The 20,731-nt window shown below is 40.0% G+C and overlaps 2 protein-coding genes across 2 annotated transcripts; one reads left to right on the top strand and one right to left on the bottom strand.

Moving 5' to 3' along the window:
• Positions 1-866: 866 nt before the first annotated feature.
• Positions 867-15,161, bottom strand: CFI (complement factor I). The gene is made up of 12 exons (XM_059470813.1): positions 14,928-15,161; positions 12,976-13,255; positions 12,206-12,350; positions 10,706-10,884; positions 9,577-9,687; positions 7,910-8,026; positions 6,619-6,657; positions 6,034-6,137; positions 5,353-5,468; positions 4,380-4,657; positions 3,200-3,301; positions 867-1,310 (listed from the first exon to the last, which is right to left on the bottom strand). Exons 1-12 carry the CDS (start codon positions 14,985-14,987, stop codon positions 1,093-1,095), a joined length of 1,749 nt encoding a protein of 582 aa, XP_059326796.1. The 5' UTR covers positions 14,988-15,161; the 3' UTR covers positions 867-1,092.
• A 361-nt stretch (positions 15,162-15,522) lies between these two features.
• GAR1 (GAR1 ribonucleoprotein) lies at positions 15,523-20,344 on the top strand. Its single transcript, XM_059470814.1, has 7 exons — positions 15,523-15,550; positions 16,762-16,955; positions 17,039-17,193; positions 18,007-18,066; positions 18,475-18,610; positions 19,338-19,445; positions 19,844-20,344. The coding sequence occupies exons 2-7, from the start codon at positions 16,775-16,777 to the stop codon at positions 19,855-19,857; spliced, it is 654 nt and encodes a 217-aa protein (XP_059326797.1). The 5' UTR covers positions 15,523-15,550; positions 16,762-16,774; the 3' UTR covers positions 19,858-20,344.
• The last annotated feature ends 387 nt before the right edge of the window (positions 20,345-20,731 follow it).

Below are 20,731 nucleotides of genomic sequence, written 5' to 3'. Positions count from 1 at the left end.
CTACCAATCCACAAATCAAATTCTACTGCTTCAAAAAGGATTTGTGCACACTTTTTGTGAGCAGCTCTTGCTGAATGAGAAGGTATTGTGTATAGCCTGATGTTTTCTTTATGATAGCAAGAAGTCTAACTTTGTTTCTGCTACATGGTTTTGTAGAATTAAATCTATGTGTATAAGGTATTGTCTTTTTACATGTTTATATTGCTATATAAAATGTATGTATATAAGAATACAGATGCACATAGAGTGTGTGATAGTGTGTAGAGTAAAACTCTGGTGTTGAGATTTTGTTGGATACCTGAAATATAAATACATACATAGAGATCTTAAGATGTAAAGATGCTTTTGATTTAAGTTGAATATTTAAGTTTCAAAATTCCTTTGTTGTTTGTGAGCAGCTGCTGTTAAATTAATAAAACTTAAGAACTACAAAAATTGCCCCAGGCTAGATGATCAGATGATGTATATTGACTAGATACTAATTGTCTGAATTTGTAGCTGCAAAAAAATACCAAGGAGATTTATTATTTGAGTAATTGTTGCATTGCCACAAATCTCATGGTCACAGGCAATCTGTTGATTAATAGGTGGGCTGAAGTCTTCTTCTGCAATAAGCCTAAAGAATCAAGTGCCAAGCCAGGCAGCCTGCTGAGGGTTTCTGGTGACTTAGATCTCGAGATGACGTAAGTTCTTTAAAGCAGGCTGGCTGCTGTCCTTTCTGTGAAGTTCTCCTATTTCTGTGAAGGTCACTTGCCAGTGCATTTTCCAACCACTGCTTCCAGTATCATTATCCCTTTTAGCCAAAAAAACAACAGCAACTGAAATGCAATGTGAAAAGTGGAAAAAAATAATATTACAAGAAAAAATATTTTAATATCTGCTTTTATTAGAGACCTTTGCAGTGGACTTGTGCCTGTAAAATTCTCTTCCCACAGGCTCTGCAAAAGTGCGATATTCAGAGAGTGTTAAGAATTTTCAAAATACATTCCTTGAAGATTTGTACTGATTGTTGCTAAGTTGTGTGACAGCTGATTGTGGAAAAGGACTATTTTTGCATAGATGATATGAAGGAAGCATTGAATTTTCTGAGCTTCAGATATTGTACCGTGAAATGAGCCCCCTTGATACATGGTGGCTAATCCAGTCATAATAGCTGGCAACCTGTGTGTACACGCCAGGGTGACCAGCCTCGCCACAGTTCTCACCCCAGCTCACAATGCCCCACACATAGGCCACGTCTTCTGCATCAAAGCACACCAGGGGCCCTCCTGAATCACCTTTGCAGCTGTCTGTGGAGCCATCATAAGTACCTGGGGAGGAAATAAAAAGCAAAAGTAAGTGAAGGTACAAGCTGGCGCATGAGGCAGAGCTCAGGAGATTTTTCAGGTCTGTGTCGCTTCCTGACAGGTGTTTGCCTAATGGTCAGCAGTAAAGATTCTGAACTTCTTCAAGTCTGTTACTTCTCATTTCAAGTGCAGGGCTTCTCTGTATACTTGTGGCTGGCCCAAATTCCCATTTGCTTTTTCATCAGTCTTGTTTTATGCAGTGCAATAGAGAGGAATTCAGCCACATTGCCTACTGTAAAAAGTAGCCCATAAAAATGGCATGAGGTATAAAGATTTGTGCTCTGATTCCTTTGGAAGTGAAGATACCATAATGTGTGTATGCCTGTGTGTCTGCCTTTGGTGTCCTCTCTACCCACTAATCCATTGTCCAGTGTCATCTCTTCAATTATTCTCTTTACCAGCTTTATGAAAACAGGTGGGCAGATGAATCCTGGGATGGGAGGGAGAGCAACTGTCTCTAAGTGCCCCCACTGCATGGTTGGTCTCAGTGAGGACCTTTAGAAACACCAGGTAGTGCAGCAGCTCTGAGGCACAGGTGTGCAGGATCCAGTGCCCTTTGTGCTTCAGTGTTCACAAACCCACTCATTTTCAGGTCAGCAAACCCAATGTTCATGAAAACAAAAAAAAGAATCAAGATGGATGTGATATAAGCAGAAATGTTGCTACAGAGCTAGAATATGATTTATGGTTTTTCCTATATACTTAGTAAAAGTTAATTAATTTCTAACACCCTTACTACACTTTCCTGCTTGACTGACTGTCCTAGTATGAAGGAAGCACAAGACAAAGCACAAGTCCCCAAACTTTTGAAAAGCTCCTTCTTGAATCTGTACCTTACTGACAAAGAGTTATGTATATTGTTCAGAGTTAGGATTATAAATCCTATGAAACAAGAATTTATTGCCTTTAATCAGTTTAATTAATATTTGCTTGTATTACTAACTCCTGTGAGTACCAGCCCTTTATTTTAAAGGTTTTATTTGCATCAGGGAGGGGATGTTATCCCCAGATATCCCCTTTCAGAATGTGTCTCGTGGTACTGTGATTTCCCCTCATGGTAAAGTATGATGACTTGAAATATGTTGAAAAAAAGGGAGATTAGTTACACTTATAAACTAAAGTTGTGCTAAATAAACACAATATCTCACAGATAACATCCTGAATTTATCAAAAATTATTTTGCTTTTATATCTGATTTTAATTTTCTTGTTGAGTAGTTTGTTTAAAGATTGCCTTCACTTTTTGATTTAATAAACAGTTGAAACTATCTGTCCTGTGAGTTGAATACTCACTGCTCTTTTAGTCATGTATTTGGCAACACTTTTTGTCACTTGAGAAGCAATAAATGTATATTCAAAAATCCTCATTTTAATACTAGGAGTAGCAACCAGTTTCCTGGACAGACTGATCTAAGTTTGAAAATTATTTGTATTCTCTTGGCATGCACTGTGGTAGAGGCAAATGTCCAAGCAGGTGAATTCTACTCAACAGGGGTGTGAGTTCTAGGACGGGCATTTGCTTAAATATGTTGCTGAATTAGAATCAAATACATTGAAGGCAGGTGGTTCAGTAGGCTGTAAAGTGCTTTTGTATTTAGAAAATATAACTCAAATTACATGCAGAATTTTCCCCAAATAATCACAGAAACTCGTCATGCTGTCATCTGAACTCTGTTTACAAATAAGTGGATAATGGTGGATGCCACAGACTCAGTGGCTGGCATGTAGCCAACAGTGATATTGTGGTGGTTCATTTATTGCCTTTCTTAAGTCTAGAAGATTCCCAGCCAGTAGGTCTGGCCTAAACTGAGAGCTTGATGGTAGAGAAATTATAGTAAGAAAATGGATGCTTACCTGCACATGCCATTTTTTTAAAAAATCGTCCTGGATACAATTCAGAACAATTGTGAAATAAATTAACATTTCCCCACTTGAGGATAAATTGTTTTGTGTAACCTAGAAAAAAAAAATCAAAATTTAAAATGACAAGTACACATTAGACACATTTAATATAATAATTTGAAAGTTAGTTATTTACTTATTTACATAATATTATCTTCAGTATTATAAACCAGAAACCCTAAACTGCCACTAATATTTACCCCATATGAATTACAGTGCATTGGCCATATAGTTCAAAATAAAAGCACAGTGTTTTAATTGCAGTGTAAACTACAGTGCTTTCATTTTGTGCCATTTTTCATCCTTTCCATTTCCTTGTGTTCCTCAGGGCTTTTTTCCTATGTTTTCCACATGAAGGTTTCCAGGACCTTGGAAATGGGTACATTGTTTTTTGTGAACTGGAGATGTGGCTGTGATTCATCCTTATTACCCTTTTCCCAACTCTGCTCTATCTTTATGGAGCAGTTACTGAAGATATGAGCAAGGTATGGATTCACAAGTCTAAAGAGATGCTCTGTTTTTGTCTCTGTTTGCTAGCAATTCCCAACTTTGCATTTGCTGGGTGGATGCTACTGAGTATGGAGAGGAGAAACCTCCCAACCAGTATGTGGTAGCTCCAACACCATGCTGTAACACTCTTATACAAGACAAATGCTTCCCAAATCTTTGAAAGTATGACTATATTTGTGTCTGTGCGAGCAACTCTGGGCTGAACTCAAGCATGGCAGAGACAGGATGTGCTGAGTTTCATGCTGGCTGTTGGGAAGGGGTCAGAGGACAGAGTGTGACTATGGGCCCATGTGAGCTACCAAACAACATCTGTTACATGTCCTTAACAGGTCTCCACAGCTGACAGAACTATTAGATGGACAAAAGGAAAATTTCTTACTTTCAGAGTAGTTTTCATCCAGGGGTGTCCTCTATATCAAAATACAAACAGCAGAGGAAGCAGTACAGAAAAGAGAACCCAACAGTGATACCTGAGTGCCAAACCACAGCCTACATTTTCTCAGCCTCTTCTGAGTGCTTTGTGCATAACTGCTTTTCAGCCTTTTCAAAATGAAAGCTCACCCCAATTAGGAAATGAGTTGTACAAATAATACATTCCTGAAGTGAGCACTAAAGCAAATACCTTTCTCTAGTCCCCATCCAGAAATCTTGCATCTGTCACCAGTCTTAAACATATACTCTGACCAGGGGACACAGGCAGGTATGCTGGTCTCTTCCAGGGAGCATTCTCCGAGCCCAGAACCTTTCAGCTCCAGCAGAGCAATGTCATTTTCATACGTTGATGCATTGTAGTTTTCATGAATTATCACTTGGTTTAGTTTGTAAGTATTTGTCTCTTTGTCATACGCTATTGTGTTCAACATTCCAACCCAGACAAGGTAGAGATGGACCCGATTTGCCCTGGAAAAAACCAGTGAAATAAACACAAGCCTTACATTTCAACTGGTTTAAAGATGTAAAGTGTTGCATTTTATCAAAGTTTATATAGAATAAAAATCCATATTAGATACATATATTTTCTTTCTGGACTTAATGCCCAGGCTTTTCTGAAGTGTAGCAAATTCAAGACACATGACACATGGTGAGTACTGCAACTAATACAGAAAATGATGTTAAAGCCAGGCTCTGTTTAGTGTTGTGACAAATGGAAAACAGGTACTTTTGCTGATAAAGGTGAGCAGATGTGGATGGGACTGGCAAATCTTACATGTCTGCTCTTGGCTTATTCTGGGGAATATATAACCCCAGGGACATTCTCTGGGAACAGATCTTGGACTTCCACAAGGTAGACATGGAGAAGAGATCTGTTGTATTTAACTTCAAGCAGAGTGGTTACAATGAACCTTTCCTGCCTGCTGCTGACTGAAGTATGCCATGTCTCTTCAAACTCATAGTTAACTTTTTATCTTTCTATTCACTGCCAAAACCCTGTTTTCTCTGAATCTTCCGCATGCTTAATGTGGGTGAGTCAGTGTTTTAAACTGATCTATTCAACAGACAAACAGAAATTAACAAACACATAGCTGAGAAGGGCAGTAGTATCCAAATCAATTTTTCTGCCTTGCAGAAAGAATTTCAGAATGAATTGTTTTTACCTGACACAGTGAGCAGCAGTCAGAACCCAACAGCCACCAATATAAACCCCTCCACAGTACACTGTGGAACCTTCATTGCTGGTGTCTTTAATTGCCACTTGCCAAGGAAATTCACCCTATTCAATCAACAAACACAAATAATGAGAAATCATTACAATTGTAAATTGTAATGATTAGGGCATAAAGGGAAAAACACCTGATTTTAATAAAATATATGCTCTCCAGAAGTTGTAAATTGGGCTCCATCAGATACAAAGGATATATATACAAAAACTCAGTAATTTTATTCAATATTCTGACTTTGTGCAATATATCTTTACCTCTAGGTTTTAGATGGAGGACCTCAAGTGGTTTGAATGCATTTTTATTATATTCTGTTTCTAAGCCACAAAATTTAACTCCATTACGTCAGAATTGTTATTTTTGGCTGTAGTATTAATCATTTCCCTGAGTAATTGTCTGTGTCTATTTGTACTTCAATGCTTAATTTTGTAAGTCCATATTTTACTTTATAAACTGTGCTTCTCTTTACTTACATTCAGTGCAATGCCACTACTGCTGCAAAACATGACATAAGCATTGTAGCTGATTTTGTTATTTCCATAACTTTAACAGAAGGAAAATAATGCCCATTTAAATCAATGCTGAATGAACTCATATCTGGTAAAGTTGTTTTTTTACCTTTCCAGCAATCTCTCCACCTACAATTCTTTTCCGTCGAGTTAGTGTGTGATTCCTAACACCACAGTGCACTTGGGGAAGAAGTGTCTTTATCATTTTTCTTTCTTTAACAAAAAGGAAAAACATATTTCAGAATTCAGGTATACATTCTTGTTAAAAATTTGAGTGCTGTGAATATGCCAGTAGCTGAAATAGCAGGAAAACAAAGACCAAAAATATTGGCATCTCTTTTTGCTTTCAAAATTGCTTGTGTCTGAGCATCACATCACTTCTCTCCATTTTTCAATGCTGCATGCATTCAGGCAAATAATTTTAAGGATGTTCCCCTAGGTTTGCTGAGAGTTTACCTCAGCTGAGGGTTTACCAGTTGCCAAAACATGCAGATGTAGATCCTCAGCTAGGATGAATTATTATGGCATTCCCGAAGTCAGTGAAAAGTGAGACAAACAGTAAGTCCCAGAGTGCATATTAGTAAATTACAAAGTCAGAATATCTGAGTGTTCTAGATCTGAGCAGCTGGCTGGTAGCTAGAAAGTCACTAATAAGAGGGCATGCTGGTGATTTTGGAGGGCTAATTACACTTACCTTTATCCATACTGTTATTTTCAGCACCTTCTTCTTTGCCTGTAGTATTAACAAAATATTTAAATTATGGGCAAACATTTACTTGAATATATGTGTGTGTGACACAATGATGGAATACATTTTAAATGCATAAGGGCATACTGTTCTCATGGAGAGCAACACTCTCCAGCCTGGTGCCTGCTCTTTCCTTTTCCTTTTCCTTTTCCTTTTCCTTTTCCTTTTCCTTTTCCTTTTCCTTTTCCTTTTCCTTTTCCTTTTCCTTTTCCTTTTCCTTTTCCTTTTCCTTTTCCTTTTCCTTTTCCTTTTCCTTTTTTTTCCTGCCAGGCACTGTTTGGCTGCCTCAGCCTACAAATGACCAGCAGCCAGCAGATACTCATTCATAACTACACAACATCTACTCACTCTCCAAGCCTAGGGACCCCTTCTGCCAGGAAACCCTGAGAAACTGCCCTTTTTTTGTTTGTGATCCCTGGGGAGATGTCCCATTCTCCTCCACCAGAAACAACTAAAATTTCTTCTCCTGGCCCTCTGACCTTTTGAAACTTTCTAAAACTCAAAGGAGCATTAAGTAACAGGTTTTTATTTGGTCTTTTCCCCCCAATTTAGGTTATGCTGATGGGTACTATGTGCCTCCTTTAATAGGGTAAGGGAGGATATTCAACATGAAAGGTAAATTAAATGCTTGGTGAATCCAGTTTGTCAGCTTTTATTCAAACAAAGTGCCCATTGAATTCAGTCCCTATATGGGGGCTGAGCATTGTGTCTGTTCTCATGTCACTGACAGTAATGTTTACATTTAGAGTTCAGTTTACCTGTACTAATTACCATTTACCAGTAGTTTTTACTTTTTTGGCCTTAGACTTTGTCTCTCTTGAGAGCAAGAAAAACATTCTAATTTTCAAACAAAACATAATCTTTTCAACAGAGAGGGGAAAAGCACAGAAGAATTATTATATTGACAAACTTGTTGAATTCCTCATTTGTGAGGAAAGTATTCCTGTTTCTTACACTTTCTTAGGGGATACCAGTTTGATAGCTGGCCACATAAAGAAAAGACATAATCTGCCTTAAGCTTCCCAAAACATCATCTCTTTCTTCCTTCCTTTAGTTTTCTTGTCAGGCCTTTCCAGAAAGAAAGGAGAGAAAATTCTATGACCTTTTCTTCCTAGTATGCGTAACATAATATTGGGAAGACTGGTTCTTGCATAATAAATAAAATAGTAATATTCATTGTGTAGCCTCTAGTTAAAATTGAGCTGAATGAAAGAAACAAAAACATCTTTCAGAAGACCTGCACAGATAGCTCCAGCTTCGTCCTCTCCCGTGAGGCAGTCAATTTCTTTGTTGCAGACACTCTTATTTGGAATACAGATGTTTGACCGGCAGTGGAAGCTGTTTTCTCTGCACTCTGTAACACAGGGGAATTACAAATGTAAATCACAGCGTGATTTGGTTCAGCAACCTCACACTGTCACAGAGCTTTTTACAATCGAAACCAAACATATATCCATGTTATAGGGAACCTGCCTGTTCATAAAGAGATTACAAAAGCAGGCTCTGTGCATCTAAACAAAATGAATACTTGGCTTTCCTCACTTTAAAATTTGAAACTATAAGATTTGAAAAATGTGGATCTCTATAACTACTGCAGCACTGCTAGACTTGGTATCATACCACACCAGTTTCATCCATAACACGTCCACACTCAACCTCAGCCAAAAGATCTCCAATTTTCCCAGCATCACTGATCACCTCATACGAGGAACTGATGATGCTTGTGCCAAATCCCACCCCCCAAATGAGAGACCAAGCTGATTTTTGGTTGAACGAGCTAAATGCCTACATGCAGGGTTAGGAATCAAGAGTCCTGACAGGAGAACACTGGATGAAATAACTTACCTCTTCTAAAATTCTTTGTTACAGGTATTATGAACCTGAAAACCCCCTTCCTTTTTAATTTTGTGATCACTTTAAATGTTATCAAAAGCAAAGCAGTGCATGAATTCATGGTAGGGTCTTTTGAGCTAATTTAAAATTTGATGTCAATCTCTTTTTAAAGATATTTGTATCTAACTGAAAATAAGGTAATTCTCTAAAAGTATCCAGATATCCCAAGATGATCCAAAGACCACTGAACTCAGTTTAAATACTTATGTTGATTTCAGGAAGCATTGTTTTCAGCCCATTCAGCTGAAACAGCACTATTTTTGTCATGTGGAGTCCAAATACATGTCCACTAAATATATGAAATCACAAGTATTTATTATTTTTGTTCTAAAATTACTGTGACCATGTTTCCACCATTATCTCATTAAAATTACAATTGCAACACTACAAAATTAAGGTTATGGAGGGATAATGACGGGATTTGTAACCCACATTAGCATTTGGCACCTGAAACACAAATTTTGGAAGTATTCTCCTGCATTCAAGTCATGCTAGATCCATTCCTCATTTCCAATCAGAACTTTTACAGCTGGAATTGCAGATGCTAAAGGAGTGACTGTTCATGAACAAGCAGTGTGCCAGGAAATCATCACAGATATTCGCGGATGATCTTGCATTAGTAATACATTTAAGGGAGATCTTTTTTTGGTTTAAAGATAGTTCATTGGAAAACCAGTGTCTTTGTTTAATTACTATTGGTTTTTTCCAAGTAAAAGTACATTTTCATGCTATAAGGACTAATTTTTTGTATCAATGTTTAGCAGCCTCCTAAATGATCTCATTGTATTTTCTCATTCTCTGAAGAAATCCAGATTCTCAAGAGATCACTTGTCTGCTTCAAAATGGTGTTTCATGCCTGCTTTTTTGCACTTGCCTATGTGTAAATTATGGTCAGATTTGTTTAATGTAGTGACTTAATGGAAAAGAGAATTTAGCTGTTACATCACTGTAAAAATTCTTTGTGGGTTTTCTGCTGAAATTATTTTGAAACACCTGACAGGAAATTGTTACCTCTACAGCACAGTTCATCACTCAGGTCTCCACAGTCATTGATCCCATCACAGGTTTTATTCAGAGAAATGCACTTCTTGTTGACACAGTGAAACTCCCCATCTGAACAAACTGTGCAGCAAGATGAAAATGAAGTTAGTGTGGAATTTGGTGTAGGTTCATAATTGCCCAGGGAAATGCTCTGCCTGCATGTTGGATTCTGTCAGCAGTTTGGCCCATCAGCAGTAGGTATGGTGGGGCCCAGTCAGGTAAATAGGAAGAATTTTTTTATTGCTTTGGTTGCTTTTCACCAGGGTTTCAGTGTGACCTCTCATTTTCTTCCTCCAAATTTGCCAGTAGCATGGCAAAAGGGAATTTAATTTCTTCTAATGAAAGGACTGGTGAGGACTAAACCAGAAATGATCAATTCAAACACACTATAAATGATTCAAGGGATTAGGATGATGGAGGTTCCTTCTCTAGAAAGAACTCAAGAGTCTGTGAATAACTGCTTTTGTAAGAAAAAAATGAGAATGAGATGATTCATAGCACTTCTTCCAGTCAGCAGCATCTCAGGCTATGCTCACCAGTGCCAAAGAAAGCTCCCTACAGGGAATGAAAAGCTGTTAGAATTCTAAACAAGGCTTTGATTCCCCTTTTACAGTGAGAAACTGAGGAGTCCTGAAACCCCCAGAGAAGACACCAGCAGTTTCCCACTGTACTCATGTTTGTCTGGCTGTGGTGCTAGTGGTGTGCTAATTGATGTCCCTCTAACAGTGAGCACCACATTGTCACCTGTCTCCTCACCAGTTAAGCCAGGAGAGGTAAGATTCATGGGATACAATATACCTTGATACCCTTGGAAGGGATGGTGGAACAAAGAGAACCAAGGATGAAATAAATTTCCTTTATATCTGTAAAAATACTTTGGGGACAGCAGTTATTTTTCAAACTTGAAAATTCAAGACTGTCTTGACTCCAGATTGTCTCAATTGTCATAAAGTCTACAAAATGATGATTTAAAGTGATCAAAGGGTTTCAGTGTGGGTTTTCTGTGGCTGAGAGTTCAGCAAACTGGGTCCTCATTGTTTAAAATATACTTAAAATGTAAAAAGACCAAATAGATATTAAACTAAAAAGATCTACTAACCTCTGAGATTTTCATGGCACTGCAGGCTAACCAGTCCCTCATTACTATCTCTTGATTTCATCTCTATGTGACATTCAGCAAGACTTGTCTCTAGGCCCCTGCAACTTATTTGCAGGCAGTTTAATGAATTTAAGGCAGATTCTGTGATGCTGGAAGTGACTTGGTAATATTCAGCACCTCTGTGAAGATAATAATAATAACAACAACAAATTATATAATTTCACAATGGATTGTCCACTGCTTTTATTATTTAGACGTTACGCGATTTTCCTCAGTGTCAAAGAATTTTGGTCATGGCTAAGAAAAAGAGCGGACTAGCAACTGGAGTTGTCTACGGGTAAACAGGAGATGTTTACTTTGGAAGAAGTGCTAATTTTTGCAGGCTGCTGTCCCCAAATGCATATGTAGGTCTATGAAAGTCACTGCGTATCACGATGGATAGAAAAGTCTCCTTATGTAGCAGAACCTGTGAGCTCAGACCTCCGTCTCTGTGTGGACATGGGTGAGCCATAACTTGGGAACCATCCTGCATGGGGTCAGCTATCCTTGGTCCTATCCAAACCACTGAATATTGAGCAAGCTCAGGCCACTGCAAGGCTGGGATTGATAAATTTTATCTTTCTTGGTTTTACCTGAGCAGTATTCTCCTAACAGTGTATGATCCCCTACCTTAAAGACATATGGCTCAAATAAATAAGTAACTAGGGAGGCTTTCAATGAGACTCCACAGCTGAATGCTCTGTCCAGGGCAAACCCCTCTCTGCTATCTGAACATACACTGATCACGACTACCAAACACTTGCTTCTCACCTAGAGAGGCACTGCAGTAGCAGCTTTAGTTTAGTTTTCTGGAGACCTTTTTTTTTTTTTTTTTTTTTTTTTTTTCTTTCTGGTAAGGTTGGGAAGGCAACACTACCTAAGTTACGTTACATTACAGGTGTAAATTATTATGTACAGGATACAGAGGTAACTCTATAAGGAGCTGAATACACAACTTGGATTATCATTGTGGTTATAGGAAAAAGAACAAACTGTGTGTGACTTCAGCCATCCCTGGAGCCAGAGCAAGCAGTGGCAGCAGGGGTGAAGGAAAAACCCCCATGTTCTGCTCCTTGTTAGTCTGGCTAATGCAAGGGGCAAAACAGAGCTGTACCCTCTTGTCATCTGTCCTGAGAAACCTTTCTCTGATCAGTGCTCACAGCTACTTGGGAGTGGTCTATCCATGCATTTTCCCTAACACAGGCCTGAGAGAACCCCTCCACATTGGTCTTTATTTTAAAGCAAAGAAGTTATAGCTTGTAGCCTGTAACAGAACACAGAAATCTGTGTTTTGGCTTTCACTCTCAGGTGTCAGTTTAGGAAGTTTTATCAGAATATTGTAGCCAATACATAGTTCATGAGTTTTCTGTCTTAACTGTTGGCTGTGACTGACACTTCTGTAAACATCACTACTTTTTCATATCCCCTGCAGTTATCCAGAGATAAATTGCCCAAACTTACAATTCAAAGCCAAGGTGCCTGCAAGCCACGTTTGCTTCATTCATAGTCCATTCACTAGCACATACAAAACTGTCCTCCTTGTGATTCATGGGTTTTACTCGAAGCAAACTTGAATCTCCATGACCCAGAGAGACTGAAAATGTTTCTTAAAAAATAAAAAAGAGAGAAATGAAAAAAATCCCCAAACAAAATCATATTATATAGATGTATCTAGTGGAAAGACAGCACAAAAGCAAATCAGGATTAATTTTGTATTTACTGCCAAAGTTCATATGGAAAGAACAGAAGACTGGGAATCAGAGGCTTCAGGTATTGTTCCTGAATTAGTTCTGAGGGTTGCCTTTGTGTCTTTGAGCCTGCTAATTTCTCAGACTATGACAGTTTAAGGACAAACGAGGGTAATGGGTCCATAAGAGTTCTTGAAGATCTACCAAGAGCAGGCTGCATTTTAGTATAATGACCTTCTTTAGGGGATTTTTCATAACCAACCAGGAATACTTGGAGTAAGAGGGCCACATCCTACTTCTATTACCTGTGTTGCAAAATGCCTGCAGCAGTCTGTGTAGCAAAACCAGCAGCAGGGTGACCTGGGCCTGTCAATCAATTTATTTTTTATAAAAATCAGCAGATACCTCCCACTTTCAGTGACTTTTCATTTTCTGTTTCACGCTGTCACTAGCGCAAGAAAATGAACAGACTTTCTGTAGATAGTGTAAGCATCTCCTCCGCCACCCCTGATGGATAGATTTTGGAAAAGGAGGGGTGAATACCTTCAGGCTTGCATGTTCCCCTGTGCAGAAACTTTGCTTTGGGCCGCTGGCACTCGTAGCTCTTCAGCTGACAGTAGGTACGGAAGTTCTTCCCACCGCTAGAGCAAACTGCAGAGCCGTTCTTTGGGCACTGGTACGGGAGCTTGCACAGGCACCTTCCCTCCACACATCGTTCCCATGGCTGACAAAAAAATTTCTTACAGGACTTGTGGGTGTATTTGTTGCCCAAGCATTCTTCTATGAGGTAGTTGTCTTGCTTAGCTGGCTGGGCAGGTTTAACCTGTGGAAAATTGTTTTCTTCAGCATTAGAGCGTGCTGAAAAAATAATAAATGCTGCTATAAAAATTATTTTAAATGAAAGCAAGATTAGGGACTGTACCAAGAGTTTTGCAGATCCCTTCACTGACCTCAGCAAAGTGTCCATTTATAAGCCTTTTCCTATCTAATCAGAACTCCCTAAATACCATTTATAGAGTTTATTCCCTTGTCTTTGGCCACCTCGTCTCTCTCACTTTTTCTGAACTCCTTTTTTCTTTTTGGATTATTTACCGGGTGTGATCTTCAGTCTTACTGATCTCCCACAAACTTTAAACCCTTTACTTTTCAAACATCAGCTGAAGTGCACAGCAGACTATAAACATTTCTAAAGGCACTGGTTTATAACACGTTCCAGCAATGGGATGGTAAGCAGATTAAAACATAAAGGAATTTAAGCACCAGAGAAAGAGAAAAATAGCAACTTGGTTTTTTTTTTCCTTAAGATTTGTTTTATTGGCCTGGTTGACTTTGGATTTCAATATCATGTGTAAATATTTATGAATTACTTACTAGCAAATGAATCTATAATTAATCATTTGTTTTGCAGAGTCCACATGACTGCTCAAGTAACAAGTACCTCAAGTACCTTAACAAGTATCCAAAAGCAATTTGAAAATTAAGTGCTCATCCCCATCAGCGTTTTTCCTGTGTCTTGCACAGCAGAGGGTTTGCAGGGTGGCTGCTGGCCATCACTGCACTGCAGGTACAGACTGTGACCCTCCCTCTGATGGCCTCTGGGTGAGTGGCAACTGTGTTTGTGCAGCTCTCTGCTGACTTCAGTGCTGGCTGAGTGCTTTTGCTTACTAAAATCTGTGGGCAGGATGAATCTTTGAACATGGAAAATATATATGGATGGCCTCTGTGTAAAAATGGGAGAAAAACATTAGTCCTCAAATATGATTTATCAGCTTTGACTGTGTCAACTGGATCAATAGAGCTGAAGTTTAAAGTTCTCATGAAGAAATCCTGCCACAGTAGAGTCAGGGAGGATGTAGCTCAGGCAGAATTAAATCCAATACCTCTCCTTTTCACGGCTGTATAATCTTATTAAATTCTTCCTGCTGTTCTTGGGTCAGTAGGATCCAAACTGTGAGCCAGATCCGCCTTGGCACAACTCCCATGTTGTGCTAGGTGTTCCTCCTCAGGGGGAACAGCAGGTGCTGATTTCTATCTCAGAACTTCTCTGAAAGGCTTGGATTGTGCTGAATGCCCAGCCCAGACTGGCTCTCCTGGACATTTCTGCCCAGAGAAAATCTGCAGAATTTGCTGCCATATCACAAGATTGCAATCCCATTTCTCAGAAACGGGAGAGGGGGGGGTGTGGAAATTGCAGCACCTTTCTGTGGTGAGCCATGCTTGCAAATTTGGTTTAGGATACGATGATGATTAAAATCTTTTCCACAAACCTGTTAGCATAAGCCCCAGGTAGAATCAAAGCATTAAAGAGAAATAACAGACTTCAGACATTCAGGCTGGGCTAAAACAAATGTATAAAGCACAAATTCTATGAAAGGAACTTTTTAAAAAAAATCAATTGGCTTTGCTTTTATAACAATAAACTGTTTATTAAAATGTTTTAAAACATTTTTAAACATTAAAAATGTTTACTGCTAGCACAATAAAACATATCTTACCTCTGATCCACAAAGACAAAAGAGACACAAGAAAACCAAGCAAATTGGGAGCATTCGCATGATGAAATTTTATTTCTCTTCCTAGACAAATTCCTCTGGCTGGGATTCTTTTGAATGTCAGCTGTTAGATCTGGGTTTAATTTTTAACCATTAGAAAAATATTTTCAAGTGTATTTAGAAATAAAGTACAGGATCCTCAACTATTAACCGATAAATCTGATCTCTCCAAAAGAGCCTGCCTTAACTGATTTTATCGGAAGTGGATGGCGAGATAACAAAAGCAAAGCCCTTGAAGTAAATGATTAAAAGGAAGCGTTTGTTGGGATTGCACTTAGCGCAGAGGAGTCCGATGGATCCCTGCCCGGCTCCCCCGGCTGTAGGCGTTGCTGAGTGCCGGGTTACAGCGCCGTCAGGATCGGTGCTGTTACACCCGGGGTGTGTATCCATGCCGGGCCTCCCGTGGCTGTCCCGCCCATCCCCGCTCGCTCCGGGCGCGCCGCCATTGCCGGCAATGGACAGCCCTTTGCGACACTGTCGGCCGGCCGGCGCCCTTTCACTTACGGCAGCCAGCCCGGTTTGCGGCAGCGCGGGTGTTTGCGGGCGGGCGCGGCGCGCACGTGCAGGTACGTCTGGCGCTGCCGTGTCCGTCTGTCCGTCCGTCATCCCTCGGGCAATGGCCCCGGCGGCTGGGGTCCCCCCGCTCTGGCTGCTGGCCGCGTCCCAGGGCCCTGTGAGGCGCTGCGGGTGCGCGCCCAGTGCGGCCGAGCCCGAGCAGTGCGGCCTCCTGAGGGAACCTCCCGAGAGGAAGGGTCGGGAGAACCCCTGATACCAACACGGGCTGGGGGAGGAGCAGATCAGAGCAGCCCTGCTGAGATGGGCTTGGGGTGCTGGTGGGTGACAGGATGGACATGACCCAGCCATGGGCACTCACAGCCCAGAGAGCCAAACCTGTCCTGGGCTGCATCCAGAGCAGCGTGGGCAGCAGGGCAGGGAGGGGATTCTGCCCCTCTGCTCTGCTCTGCTCTGCTCTGCTCTGCTCTGCTGAGACCCCACTTGCAGGGCTGCATCAGCTCGGGGGTGCCCAGCACAGGAGGGACGTGGCGTTTTTGGAGCAAACCCAGAGGAGGCCCTGAAAGTGGTCACAGGGCTGGAGCATCTCTCCTCTGCAGTCAGGTTGAGAGTGGGGATTGTTCAGCCTGGAGAATAGAAGGCTCTGGGAAGATTTTAGTGCCTGAAGGAGGCTACAGCAGAGCTCGAGAGGGACTTTTCACAAGGACACATAGTGGTAGAATAAGAGAAGACAGTTTTAAACTGAAAGAGAGTGGGTCGAGATAGGATGCGAGGAAGAAGTTCTTTACTGTGAGAGGGGTGAGACACTGGAATAGGCTGCCCAGGGAAGCTGTGGATGCCCCATCCCAAGGCCAGGCTGGATGGAGCCCTGAGCAGCCTGTGGAACGTGTCCCTGCACACAGCAGAGGGGTTGGCAGAAGTTGACCTTTAGGATCCCTTCCAACCCAAACCATTCTATGATATTCTCTCTTTGTGCCACTTGTGGGGCTGGGGACTGCCATCAGATGTGGCATCTTTATACAGATGAGTCAAAGATGACTAGCTGATCACTGTTAGCCACTTTTGCAGTCGGATGTTGCAGTGGCTGACATCCTAGGTGCAAACTTGATTTTTCATAGGCCAGCATGTTTTTACTGAGGTTCGAAAAGGACAAACCATTAAATTAACAAACCAGGCTGACAGGAGACTGCAATTTGTACAGCAAAGCACATGGGACGCACCTTTTATATCTTAAACAACTGATTTTTTTTTGTTCACAAAGCAGGAAACAGTAGAGAATGTCTTTTCGTGGAAGAGGAGGTGGAGGAGGAAGAGGAGGTGGCTTCAACCGAGGAGGAGGTGGCGGTGACAGAGGCGGCTTCAACCGCGGCGGGCGAGGAGGTGGCTTTGGACGGGGAGGTGGACGAGGAGGCTTCAACAGAGGAGGATATGACCAGGGCCCTCCAGAAAGGGTAGTTTGTAAGTTACATGGAGAAACTTCATTTATTATTTTGCTTAGATTGTCTGCTCCAGCCCTTTAGCTTGTTTGCTCTTTATTTCAGTGCTGGGAGAGTTCATGCATCCCTGTGAAGATGACATAGTTTGTAAATGTAAAACAGAGGAAAACAAGGTGCCTTATTTCAATGCCCCAGTGTACCTGGATAATAAGGAGCAGATTGGCAAAGTGGATGAAATATTTGGACAGCTGAGAGACTTTGTATCCTTCCAAAAAATGTGTGACTGTTTTTTAAAAATTGATTTGATATGAAATGGGATTTCTCTAGGATTTTAAAATAGTTCAGAGTTTGGCTACCAGTTGTATGTGAGTCTTGCTGCAACTGTAGGTGCTTCATTTAAGTGCCTGTCTAGAGCTTTTTTGATATGACAGAGTACATGAAGTCAATCAGATTTTCACTCTTTAGCAGTACTGATGATGTGTTTTGGATTCATGGTGGTTCAGCTTGTTGCTTTTTCTGGCTAATTGACCAGATTTTCTGCTATAGGTTACTAAGCCATAACATAGGTGGATCAAGGACTTTTAGGTTTTTTGCTGTATTAGGGGACCTTGCTCATGCTCCAGCACATTATTTAATTATAAAGTGAGTTTTTACTGAGATATCCTGTGGCTCATTGTCACGTTTATTACTTTTCCTGCCCATAAAAGTGGGATGTGCCAGGACATCTGTGGCAGAGCCAGCCTGACATAGAGGCACTGGGTACATTTTGTTGTCACTGCCAGATGGACAGAATCCATGACAAAAGCAGGATAGCTGAGGGAGTAACCCAGTTAAGACTCAGCCTGTGTTGGTTGGTTGAGCACCAGTCACTAGCTATGTGAATTTTCCTCTCCCACATTAAATGTGAAGTAAAATGTGCAGGTTTGAATCACCTTTAATTGCAATTGTGGTAAAATTTAGCTGAATTTATAAAATACTAACTTAGAAAATGTCTCAATGTTCCTTCCATGGACTGATCAAAATTACAGTTTTGCATGTTTTATTACTGCAATGCTCCTTAAGGAAACCAACAGTATTTTTCAGTGAAACTGTCTGAGAACATGAAAGCCTCTTCATTTAAAAAAATGCAAAAGGTAAGTCAATCTCAATAACAGAATTTTACTGAATGCCATCAGTTAGCTAAGTCTAATTTGTCAGCAGATAGTAAAAGCTTTATTAAGATTTAATAACTTTAAAAGCATATTGTCCTATGTAAACAAGGGAATTAAATTCCTCATCCTTTCCAGTTCTGTGTTTGCCACATTACTCCTTTTTCCTGCCCCATGAGAAAAGATGCAACAAAATCACACAAATATCACCAATATTTTAGTAGCTTTTTAATTCTGGGATTTACTTCTTGTGTGCTTTCTCTCCTTGGCTTTTTGCAGAGGACAGTTTGACGTAATGGGATAACACCAAATTGTGGATATTTGTAAAGGGAGATATTAATGTGCTTTTTAGTCTTGGTATTTTGAAAGCTTAATGGAATTCTCTTCCTGCAGTTTTACATTGATCCAGCAAAGCTGCTGCCTCTTCAGAGGTTTTTGCCAAGGCCCCCTGGAGAAAAAGGTGCTCCCAGAGGAGGTGGTAGAGGAGGACGTGGTGGTGGACGTGGGGGAGGAAGAGGCGGTGGTAGAGGTAAGATCACAAGAATGAGAGCTGCAGGATGTTGGAGTTATTTGAGATGCCATGGGTTGCTTTGGTCATTTGTTCTGTGGAGTATTTGTGTTTTGTTTCCTAAAGCTGCTGGTGAGTACTTGAATATCAACAGCTGTATTGCAAATAAAAATGTTTCTGCTTGACTGTATAGAAAAGGCAGCGATACCTTTCAGGTGGCAAGACTGGCTAAATAACAGCTCCAAAGCATAGGGAGGAGGGAATGCTGATTTATAACAAAGACAGAAAGCTTTTTGAACATCACCTGTGACGTACTCTTCAAACAAAGCTGAAGTTTATTTTTTCTTACATCACAGTTTCTTGTCTCTTTTCCATACCCTGCCTCTATGCAGCAAGGCACAAGTGTTTCAAAGTGGTTTGGTTTGTTTGGTTTAATGTTGAGTTGTAATTAATAGATAATAATTACTAATAGTTGTAATGAATTTACTGGTTTATATATGTAATTCATTTTTTACAGTCTCTTTAGTATTTTGGACATGGTATATCAGATATTTAGCAATACCTAAAATGCTCCAGATGTTCCCAAGAAGAAGCAGGCTACTAGTAATTGACCTGGTAACTGTCCAGCAATTGACACTTTCTGTTTTTTTGTTGTTGTTCGTTTCATTTCATAAGCTGCCTATGAAATAAATTGTTGTGCGTAACCAAGAATTTACATGCTTCTCAAAGGGTAACTTCTTTTGTTTAGGAGGATTTGGAGGAGGCAGAGGTGGAGGAAGAGGAGGAGGATTCAGAGGAGGTAGAGGAGGAGGAGGAGGATTCAGAGGAGGAAGAGGTGGTGGAGGAGGCTTTCGGGGTGAGTCTGGGGCTTTTACCTTTCCATAATAAGAATAGCTCCTAAATAAAAGCTTGTAAATATTAAAAAGCTTGTAAATATTAAAATAATTTAAATCTTGTAAATATTAACAGAATGTTGTGATTTTTAATGTCTTACAGATATTAAAATATATTATTTTTATAATATATAAAGCCTCAGATATTTTTAATATCTTTATAGTTCTATGCAAGATATTTCTGTGCATCCTGGTAGTTTAAACTGAAGCACAGTACTCTGCATTTGTTGATGCATGTGTAAAACCACGTTAGTTTTTTGCATTGTATTCTATCAGTTCATTCAATGTTATGTATAGAATTTGCTTGAAACACAATTAAGATAAGAATTGTTTGATGTATTTTTCTTTTCTCTTAAAATAGGAAGAGGACATTAAAAATGGAGCCATGAGTATCTCATTGTCTTATCATGTCATCTGCAGAAGCAAAGAACCATGAAAAATTTTTGTAAAGGACCTTGAAAATCTTTTTATAAAGAACTTGAATCTACAAATGACAATTATTTTTACACTTCATGACAGTTGATGGACGTGCGAGGAGAGTGCAGCCCCAGGTGAAGAGCTGAAGATTGCTCAGAATATGTGTAAACTTTTGTAACTGAGTCACGATTTGATGTTATTCTCAAACTGTTTGTCTCTGACAAGCAGTGCAGTCAGTGCTTAACTCCATGTTGGAGTTGGGAGTAAACAATCAGTTGAAATGAGTTTTCAGAAGACCTTACAGGTTCACTGCATGCACATACTTCAGTGTGAACCTGTGCATGACTGATCCTTGGTTCTCATCCTCCTTTTATATTGAATCTTCTGGATATGCCATTTAAACAACCTTTGTGAACCTTTTTTTATAAATTAAATTTCAAACTTTTGTGTTGATAGTTTTTTAAATGCATAATGTATAAGAGAGAAGACAGCAGAGTATATTTTGTGAATTTTTCTGTATAAATATTAATGAAAACCAAAGGCATTAAGATGTGGTCCTCTTAGAAGGTGCTGTCTAATGAACAAGACAAGATTAATACTATACTTCAGTCCTCTAATGGTATCTAATTACACTGATATTAAAATGCTAAGGGTTTTTTATTGGCCCTGCATCTCCCCATTAGCCTGTTTCTGTTGAGGTTTTGATGTCCTGGTACTGCACCTCTGGGTTTGTGTAGAGCTGAGGTTAAATAGCTCATCATAGGGCTCCTCTGCACACAATGCTTTCAGTTATGTATTGCTTAGCAAGGCATGACAAAGTCTGCATGGGCCT

This window comes from Ammospiza nelsoni, chromosome 4, assembly GCF_027579445.1.
Source record: "Ammospiza nelsoni isolate bAmmNel1 chromosome 4, bAmmNel1.pri, whole genome shotgun sequence".
Classification (NCBI taxonomy): domain Eukaryota; kingdom Metazoa; phylum Chordata; class Aves; order Passeriformes; family Passerellidae; genus Ammospiza; species Ammospiza nelsoni.
The sequence above is the reverse complement of the archived record's forward strand: the minus strand, read 5'-3'. Positions and strand labels throughout refer to the sequence as shown.